We start from the raw sequence: 10,395 nt of genomic DNA, 5'->3' as shown, positions 1-10,395 counted from the left end.
GGTGAGTGAGCGCCAACCAAGGGCGGCGTTATATAAACAATGAGTGTTTGGGGGATGTTGCAAAAACAACAGCTCAATAATGTATGTACTGTATGAGTTAAATACAATCTGTAGGCGAACTCTTGTCTGGAGAAACAAGAGAAAGGAGAAAGAGGACAAATGAGTGAAGCCTTTCCCTCAAAAATGGCATACTCTTTCTGTCCATCATTACCCTCGGCATAGAGCATATATCTAATCCACTGTACATGTACGAAGACTGACCATCAGAAATGACCAGATATAACATAGATAGCATAGATATAACACTCACACACCAGGCTGCATCTGAAAGAAGCTCAGATAGATAGATAGATTGATAGATAGATAGACAGACACACACACACACACACACACACACACACACACACACACACACACACACACACACACATACTTACTTCATTCATCCCGAGGGAAATTTTAGGCATCCAGTAGCTTAGACAACCATAAATACACTAGATCCACAACAGACCTGGAACTAGTCTGAGCCAGAGTCTTCCGTTATCAGAAAAAAACGGAACAAAAACAAAAGTAATAGAGATAGCATGTTGGAGCTTTATTGTTGTTGAATCATCAGAGCATCAGCCCCTTGTGATAATTATGAAGCAGCTCTCTGTCTCCCTGAGTCGATGGTGCTGCCAGGATGGGCTCAGCGCATCGGCCATTTGGCAATTAGAGGGAAAATGAGGGCCCCTTTATCTCCCGTAGATATCTCTGCAGTGCTCATCAGCCTGTCAGGGCGGGCTAATGTCGAGAAACGGTAAAAAGATTCACAGTATTTCACCGACGCCTGCGGAGCTGCTAAACAGACTGAGATTGTCCGTGGCTCTTCCGTCTTTCAACAGTGGCTCATGAGCAGAGTGTCTGAACAGCGGTGCTTGTGTTTGTATGCAGATGCGATGCACACTGTGTGTTGGAAGGGTGACTAAACCAAAAGGGCATGGACGCCGTGTGGTGCAGGGCCACATCTGGCACCGATCCGGCCCACGTCCACCTAATCAGCCCCAAATCACTGCCATAGTGAAATCATTAGGGCACTCTCTCCAGGGTTACGGTCACTTTTGCTCAACAATGCTTCCAGAAAACGTAGTCCAGGGTCAGATAGGATCCAGAGCCTTGCTCTCTCTGGGATGCCAATACCATTTAGAACTGCTCTCCTGCACTGTAGGTTACGTCGCTTTGGCTCATAGTATTTGATGGCTAAATACAAAGCAGTTGGAGGGGTAGTTGTAGTGAACAGTGGTTGTGATTGTGCTGTAGTCTATTTGAGGAGTGAGGAGAGTGTGTGTGTGTGTGTGTGTGTGTGTGTGTGTGTGTGTGTGTGTGTATGTGTGTGTGTAGGGGGGAGAGAGAGGGTTTAATGAGCTGTGTTTATGGGTGCAGTTGGATGAAGGAACTCCCCCTGAGCCCGACGGCACGTTTGTGGACTACCAGACGACCATGGTGAAATACTCTAAAGGCATCGCCATCACCGCACAAGAGATGGTAAGTCACTGAAGCTACACCTGCGTGTGTGTGTGTGTGTGTGCGTGTGTGTGTAAGTGTGTGCGTCATGCGTAACTGATTTGTTCCGTTTTCTCTTCCTCTGCTCTCTCACTGCATTTCTTTGTCTCTATCTTTTTTTCTCTCCTCTCTCTCTCCCTCTCACTCTCTCTGAATCACTTGTGTTCGTCTCTTACTTTATCTTGGGTATCTGTCCACTCTTAACCCCCACCCCTCTCCCCCACCCCTCTCCCCCCCCCCCCCCCCCCCCATGTGTCCAGATGACCAAGTCGGTGACCTGTCCAGACGAGCTGGGTGGCCTGGCGTCTCAGGTGACGGTGGACTACAGCCAGCTCGCCCACCAGGGCCGCCTCGCTGCCGCCACTGCTGAGCCCGAGGAGGTAAGGATCAATGTGGCCAGTCTGCTCCTCACTGACCCCCCCTGCCCCAAACACTGATCTGTGGACCTAAGGAGGGTCTTAAGTGCCAGTTGTACCATATCGATCCCCCCCATGTGTGTGTTTTTGAGGTCTTCTCAGAAATCGGTATCGGAAGAGACTGGCTGACTGACCATGAGAGAGAAGCTCCTGGTATCCTGTTCATTTCTTGTTATGTTTCACAATCATCATTATATAAGGTTAGATTAGGACAAAAGGTTATAGATAAGAACACAGTTTCTAGAAAATCTTTCTGTTTTGTCAGCCGTTCAGACAAATTAATTCTCCCTCAGACCTCTTTAATGCAAGGAACGATATAAAACATAAGGGAATAATCTCATCCATTGTGTTTGGTTGGAGGGGTAAAACGTGTGAAGTCACGTCGACATCCTATTTAGTTTCTTTTCTCACCTCAGAGAACATTGGTTTGTGTTTAAATCCCTGCGCTCCAGTCATGCTGCTGCTGAGTGTGGACGCGTAGCCCTAATAGCCGCCCACTCCCGATCGCTCGCTCACTCCCTCGTCAATACCTCCTTTTACATAAGCAGCTCCTGTAAAGCCCCTGTTGCCATGGCAACTGTGTACCCCCACAGACTCCCTCACTCTTGTCTCACACACACACACACACACACGCACACACTCAGAGTGAGTCAGTGAAAGCCTATGGCGCGGGTTCAGAATGAAGCACCACCCACCCAGGAGTCTCGGAGGTGTCAGGAAATAAAAGGTGTAGTGGCCGGCCTCCTACTCGCCGGGCCGTGCTGCCCAGCATCAGATACACCCACAGATGTGTGTGCTGCTCCAGGCACAGCTTGGCGCGCTGCTGTGCTGGGCTGTGCAGAGCAGTGATAAGAGCCGGCGAGCCTACAGGCGATGTTGGGGCGAGCAAGCGAGCTTCAGCTGCTCAGGAGGACAGTAGGAGACAGTGGCAGCAGAGGCCAGCTGATGGCCATGGGCTTTATGTAGGTGCTTGTTGAGAGTGTTGCAACAACCTAAATTTGTCACTCCCCCCCCCCCCCCCCCCCCCCCTTCTCTTTCTATTTCTCTCTTTTGCTCTCTCTTTCTTTTTCTCTCTCTCTATCTCTCCTTTTCTCCCTTTCTCTCTCTCCATTTCTCTCTCTCTCGCGCGCGCTCAGGTGGGTGGTCAGATTAAGTCGCGTGTCCAGGAGCTGGGTCACGGCTGTATCTTCCTGGTCCAGAAGGCCGGGGCGCTGCAGATCAGCCCCACGGACAGCTTCACCAAGAGGGAGCTGATCGAGTGTGCCCGCACAGTCACCGAGAAGGTAGGACTCCTTTCTCACATCACCACCCACACGCCTACTCAGAGGGTCACTGACCGAACTACGCCTGCACAGTCACTGTAGTATCACAGTACGCCTACACCATCACAGAATAGAGAGGGAACCACCACAGGCTATCTGCTTTGTCACTGAGGTTATCAGTGTAGTCCTTTATCATGTCGGTAATGAAGGTTATCAGTGTAGTCCTTTACCATGTCAGTAACTTTAGTTTAGGGAACACAGGCTAACCATTGATACACAACTAACTAACAACAGACTAATATGTATGTATTAATGCTCAACAAGGTCTGTATCAAGCATTACTGTACTGCATTTATTAGTCTTTTTGAACAATTTATTTTTCTTAATCAATAGTTCATTTAGTCTTGGTAAATCCTTAAGCAACTAGTTGGTCTTGAGCTAAGGTTACTATTACATAGTAGTACTGGTATAGATATATAGACTCTAATAGACTGATGTCTTAATATGTGACTTGTTGTAATATAATAGTAACATATTAAGACAATGTATTATAAGGCTATAAAGTTTCTATTTTGATTCATACTATATATCAATAACCTTAGATCAAGACCAACTAGTTACATAGAATAACAAATCTATTCAGTAAGAGTAAGAAATTGTTTAATGAAGACTTTATAAATGTGTAATGATGCTTAATACAGACCTTGTTGAGCACTAATACATATGTTACAGATGTATTAATGGCTAACAAATGTTCCCTGAACTAAAGTGTTACCACAATGGCACTGAAAATGTAAGAGAGCAGACACAAGTGGTTTGCATGTTTGATCATTTGAAACATTGAATTATTGATTGACTGTTCCGTTGGCTGGCCACAACATTTTCCATATTGACTGGTAAACTATGAGACCATCCAGGTCTGCTTAACTGATGGCTGAACGATCATGTTTTCATATTTGACTGACTTTGAGCCTCGTGTCTCATTGGGCTGGTCTGTCAGAGACACAGCGGCTAGCAGAGGCTAGTTTTAGGGTAGACGCATGCAGCTGTTTTGGCTCCTCAAGCGCCCTGGCTTCTCCAGGAATCTAGATTAACTTGTCATAACCAGCCGCCCTCAACTGTTCATACAAAGTCCATGATAAAAGCCTACTATTTTCTTCATGGTTGTTGAGTGTCCACCTAGGTAATACAGGATATATATGTATTTGAGTAAATATCTATGTGTACATCTTTTTTCATCAAACTTTGCTAAAGGTTTGCCAAACACACTGAAGACTAATGTGATCCCTTGTGGTCAGTGCTTACGCAGGTGACTGAAATGTGGACACTGTTATTTGAGTGCTGTGTCGTAAGTGAAATGATGTGATGGTGTCTATACGGCAGACGGTATCAACTCCCTGTGTTTTGCTTCATTTCTCTATGTCGTTATAAGCAGCAGTAGAGGACACCGGTCTATTAAGGGCTAGTGAAATGAGCTTGAGGCTTTTGATGGTGTGTGAGAGAGGGAGATTCCCCCCGGTTGCCGTGTTTAATTCCAGCCCCGGTCTTGAAGTAATTTCTCAATTTTATGTGAAGGCGAAGGACACGGCGTCTCATCACCTCGATGTCTCTCCAGTGGCTCCTTATCCTTCAGTGGAGATCTCACATTGTCTCATTCCATCCATCCTGCCTTCATAACTCTCTCTTTTCTCTCATCTCTTCTGTAGAATGCTTTCCCCCCCCCTCCCTTTTTGATTGTTTTCCTTCATCAGATGTTGTGTCTCCTTCCACTCTGCGAACACATCCACTGCCAATCTCTGTCTTTTTGTACCCCTCCCCTCCCCATTCCTCTCTCTCTCTCTCTCTCTCTCTCTCTCTCTCTCTCTCTCTCTCTCTCTCTCTCTCTCTCTCTCTCTCTCTCTCTCTCTCTCTCTCTCTCCCTCTCTTCCTCACTCCACCCCTCCCCCGCCCTCTCCCAGTCTCATTTTCTAAATGTGTTTGTCTAGTGGGCGCGGCACTAATGTGCTCTTACCTTTATGCCTCTCCTGCTGTCAGCTGCCTCCCATGCCACATCTGTCCCCTCCTCATCTCTTAAGTGCTCTCTCTCTCTCTCTCTCTCTCTCTCTCTCTCTCTCTCTCTCCTCTCCTCTCTCTCTCTCTCTCTCTCTCCTCTCTCTCTCCTCTCTCTCTCTCTCTCTCTCTACCATCTCCCCCTCCCTCCCTTTCACACTTAAGCTCTGGCTCTCTGTGCAACCGTGAGGGTTTGATGGCAGATAAGGGTCGATCTGAAACACAGACAGACTAAATTACACGCACATCTTTAATGTAATCATTATCTGAGATGCATGGTTGAGATATGGCCTGTGGTGAAAAGCCACCAGCTGCTTGTTGTCCATCTGCTTTGCCTGCCGGATGAAGCGCCAGGCTTACCTGCATTAGCAGTGGTCAGGTTGATGTAACAGTGTAACATAATTCATGAGCGCCCCTACTCTCTCAGCCCTAGGGGTCAGACTGGGATTTTAGCTGTGATGATGTAGTCATGGCTACGGCTGGATCTGGTGACTTAACAGGCTGTGGTAGATGGCTGGGCTAAATGTCAGAGGGATTTTGAAGTGCACTGTGGGCCTGGTCTCTTTCATCTCTCCTTTCTTTCTTCTTTCTTTCTTTCTTTCTTTCTTTCCTTCTTTCTTTCTTTCTTTCTTTCCTTCTTTCTTTTTTTCTTTCTTTCTTTCTTTCTTTCTTTCTCTCTCCTTCTCTCACACACTTTTCTTTCTCGCAATAACTAGTCCTTTTCTTCAGTCAGTTAAATTCTCAATGCTCCCCAGGAAAAATAGTAGAAATATGTATGGCCATTATGGCTTTTAACACATTTGTAAATTACATATACTGTACATGAATAAATATCCTCTCTCTCTCTCTCTCTTTCTTTTTCTCTCTTTCTCTCTCAGGTGTCTATGGTCCTCTCTGCCCTTCAGGCTGGTAATAAGGGTACGCAGGCCTGCATCACAGCCGCCAGCTCTGTGTCTGGCATCATCGCAGACCTCGACACTACCATCATGTTCGCCTCAGCCGGAACGCTCAACTCTGAAAACGAGGAATCCTTCGCTGACCATAGGTAAGACATGCCACACACACACACACACACTGATAGATGAACATTAATGTTCACACAATATGTATATGCATGCTCATGCATACACAGACAGCAAAAACAAGTAACTTATAAGGTTAAGATGTGTTGGAAACAGTAATGCAGTCATCCACGTCAGCTGAAAGCACTTGAGTTGATTTTGTTTACAGTAAAATCGCTGCCGCAGGAAAAGTGATATGTTTAGATTCCACTATTGCTTGTGTTATTCAAGTCATTGACGGCGTAATTACAATACTTCAAAAGACTTTTTAAAAGAGGTCAAGGCATTTGACATCCTTAAATTTTGCTGGCTTCCAGGCTAGGTGGAAACATGCCCCATAATCAAACCAGTCCCTCCCAGCTTTAATCTCTCTGTCTCCAGTAATCCCATTTCACTTCATCTGAACATCGCCCCTCACAAATCCAAAATGGAGAGATGGTCTTGTTGTTGGGCTGAGCTCCTTTGGGTGACTGACTGAAGGAGCTCTTTTCCTGTGCTGACTCGGTCCTGTTCGTTGCGGTGCCCCACAAGGACCACTGAAACCAGACTGACTTCAGTCCAGTCCACACCTCCTCCGGCCCATCTCTGCTGAGTCCCCTGATCTGGTCTGGAACAGAGTTGAGTTGAGCTGAGCATTACTCAAGGTCATCGTACTGTTTTCCTGCCTTTCCCCCCCAGGGAGAGCATCCTGAAGACGGCCAAGGCCCTGGTGGAGGACACTAAGATGCTGGTGGCAGGAGCGGCCTCCAGCCAAGAGAAGCTGGCCCAGGCCGCACAGTCGTCGGCCAAGACGATCACCCAGCTCACCGAGGTGGTCAAGCTCGGGGCAACCAGCATGGGCTCCGACGACCCAGAGACACAGGTGACTAGACTGGGTTTAGAGTCTCTCTCTCTCTCTCTCTGTCAATTCAATTCAATTCAAGAAAGCTTTATTGGCATGAACGTTTCAATAACATTATTGCCGAAGCTCAATTACATGTACACAAAAATATAAATAAAATAATGTTTAACAGAACTGTAAATTAAGACATAAAAGTTAAGAGACAATTCTAATAATAATAACAATCCTATTATTGTGTATGGCTGTGGCCTCACTGGCTGTCCCTCAGGTTATGGCAGGCTGCTACAAATTTTGCAGCCACAATGGCCACATCCTCGTTCTCTCCGAGGATGTAAGGCAATTTACCCTCATTTGTCAAAGTTCGAAACTCTGGGAGGATTGAATTTAGTTTACTGAATGACAATGTTCGAATTTCCTCATATTTCGGGCATTCTGTTAAGAAGTGCAGCTCTGTCTCCGCAGCCCCCAAGCTGCAGTGTGAGCATAGCCTCTCCTCTCTGGGCAGCCAGGACTGCCTGTGTCTGCCTTTTTCTATGGAGACACTGTGCTCACTGAGTCTGTACATAGTCATGGTTTTCCTGAGTTTTGGGTCTTTTAGTGAACTCCGGTAAGTAGCTGTTGTGTATTCCCGTTTTAGGGCCAAATAACATTGTAATTTAGGTTGTGTTTTAGTGACTTCTTTCCAATAGGTGATGTAATTTTCCTTTTCATTGTTTGTAATTTGGTTGGGTCTAATTGTTCTTGCTACTGTAACATTGTCCCGGGCCTCAGTGATGTAGGATGGTGTGAGGTCACTGAGTCTCAGGACAAGTTGGCTAAGTGGGCTCCTTCCTGTGTTTTGCTCTTGGCTTTGAAGTGGTAGATGATGGAGTGAGTCGGGGTTGCTCATTTTAATGTGTTGCCAGAATTTAAGGGCTCTTTTTTGAATGTTGATTAATAGGGGGTATTGGCCTAATTCTGCCCTGCATGCGTTGTTCGGCGTCCTCCTCTGTAGCCGGAGGATACTTCTGCAGAACTCTGTATGCAGGGCTTCAGTTGGATGTTTATCCCAGCTTGAAAAATCATACTCCAACCCCCATACCTCACAGCCATATTTAAATTTTTCACAGCCAGCTTTAAATATTTTAATCCAGATTCTAATTGGTAGTTCCAATTTAATTGATCTTTTGATGGCATAAAATGCTCTTTTTGCCTTTTCTTTTAGTTCCTTCACAGCCAAGCCAAAGTGTCCTGTTGAAGTTAGGGTTATACCTAAATAGGTATAGTTTTTTGTACGATCAATTTTGATGTTGCCTATTTTAAAGTTGTTTGCATTTCCCTGTAGCCTGGAACGTTTTTGGAAGATAAGTACCTTGGTTTTTTGAGGGTTTATTTTCAGGGCCCATGTCTGGCAGAATTTTGCCAGTACATCCATGTGATGTTGGAGGCCTTCTTTCGTCGGTGACAGCAAAACCAAATCGTCTGCAAAGAGCAAGCACTTGACTTCAGTCACTCTGTCTCTCTCTCTCTCTCTCTCTCTCTCTCTCTCTCTCTCTCTGACTCACTCTTATGAGTTACCTATTTCCCCCTGAGCTGAAATGCCGTGCCACTGTCTGGTAATCACCTTCATATGTTTGCGTGTCCAGCGCCATCTCTCAGAGGAGTCTGCTGTGCTCTCTCATTTCTACAGGAGCCTCCTGCCTCTTTCTCTCCCTCATTCTCTCTTTATTTCTCCCTCTCTCTGTTTCTCTCTCTATATATCTCTCTCTCTCTTTCTCCCAGACTGCCCTTTTTCCCTCCATCTAAAATTGATGGATGTGTGAAGGTTTATGGGAGTTGAGAGTCGGGTGTGTGTGTTGGGGGGGTGGGGGTGTTGTCCTTTAGTGTCCCATCAGCAGAGGCAGGAGCAAACAGCCCCCCCCCCCCCCCCCCCCTCCATCTCTCAGTGTGCCATTAGGCTCTTTTTTCTCATAAGACCAGAGCCTGAGGCGACCGCGGGGAGATAAGGCCTCATTGTGCCGCCATGTGTATTAAACCCGCCGGGTCTGTGGCCAGTTAGAGCTGCGCTGGATTCCCGTGTGTGTGTGCGTGTGTGTGTGTGTGTGGCTGTCTGCCTGTGTTTGTGTGTGTGGGTGTGTGTTTTGTCTGTATTTGAGAGTGTGTGTGTGTCACGGACAGGACAGTTATTGATTTTTTTTCCCTTATCAAAATCTCTTTCTCTTCTCCGATGCTTCTTCTCCTCCGACTTTTGCTCTTCCTTCTCTGGACTTACTGTTCCACCTCTCTCTCTCTCTCCTCTCCTCTCCATTCCTCTCACTTCCCCCTTTTTCTTTTTTTCCCTCTCTCCTCTCTTCTCTCTCTCTCTCTCTCTCTCTCTCTCTCTCTCTCTCTGTCACTCTCCATTGCTCTCTCTCTCCCTCAGGTCGTGCTCATAAATGCAGTGAGGGATGTGGCCAAGGCACTGGCCGAGCTCATCGGTGCCACCAAGTGTGCCGCAGGCAAGCCAGCTGATGACCCCTCCATGTACCAGTTGAAGAGCGCTGCCAAAGTAATTGACCTACACATACACATACACACACACACACACACACACACACACACACACACACACACACACACACACACACACACACACACACACTCATACTCATGCACACACTGAAAGGACCCAAGCTGTAACTGTATGAATATTTTTTTGCATACAGTGTGCATCTGTGTTTGTGTTTGTGTGTGTGTGTGTGTGTGTGTGTGTGTGTGTGTGTGTGTGTGTGTGTGTGTGTGTGTGTGTGTGTGTGTGTGTGTGTGTGTGTGTGTGTGTGTGTGTGTGTGTGTGTGTGTGTGTGTGTGTGTTTGTTATCCTGTGTGAATTCATGTTTTTTTTTCTGTGTGTGCGTGCGTGTGTGTGTTTGACTGTGTGATGCTGAGCATCAGAGTTACCTCCTTCTCTCAGTTCAGTGTGAAGGCCACTGGCAGTGGCCAGACACTTGTCATTACCGCATGGCTTGCTGTTGAACCTGTGTGTGACCTCCAAACAGTCAGTTCCAGCCGAGGCTCAACCACGCTGTGTTTGTGTGTGTGTCTGCACACTCTGTTTCTCCATTGCCGTTTCTGAGACCCATTCTTGGAAGTGTGTGTGTGTGCGTGTCTGACCGATAACAGGGCCATGACTCATGGGTTTCACAGCAGGGGGTCACTGAACAGTCTGTGATCATGGCACAGAGACGACACATCTCAAGAGCTTCCTT

General features: G+C 46.7%; 1 protein-coding gene across 4 annotated transcripts in view; it reads left to right on the top strand.

Moving 5' to 3' along the window:
• tln2b (talin 2b) overlaps window positions 1-10,395 on the top strand; it is an 86,911-nt gene that overhangs the window by 55,756 nt on the left and 20,760 nt on the right. For 3 of the 4 annotated variants that reach the window (XM_042109907.1, XM_042109906.1, XM_042109908.1), the window contains 6 exons: window positions 1,423-1,524; window positions 1,803-1,922; window positions 3,095-3,241; window positions 6,148-6,314; window positions 7,009-7,192; window positions 9,573-9,698. In XM_042109907.1, the coding sequence (XP_041965841.1) occupies window positions 1,423-1,524; window positions 1,803-1,922; window positions 3,095-3,241; window positions 6,148-6,314; window positions 7,009-7,192; window positions 9,573-9,698 (846 nt within the window). Of the gene's footprint in view, window positions 1-1,422; window positions 1,525-1,802; window positions 1,923-3,094; window positions 3,242-6,147; window positions 6,315-7,008; window positions 7,193-9,572; window positions 9,881-10,395 lie in introns of all 4 variants that reach the window. The other variant, XR_006035041.1, reaches the window with a different exon arrangement.

Source organism: Alosa sapidissima, chromosome 11 (assembly GCF_018492685.1).
Source record: "Alosa sapidissima isolate fAloSap1 chromosome 11, fAloSap1.pri, whole genome shotgun sequence".
In the NCBI taxonomy this organism is placed as follows: Eukaryota; Metazoa; Chordata; class Actinopteri; order Clupeiformes; family Clupeidae; genus Alosa; species Alosa sapidissima.
This window is presented reverse-complemented; position numbering and strand designations above follow the sequence as displayed.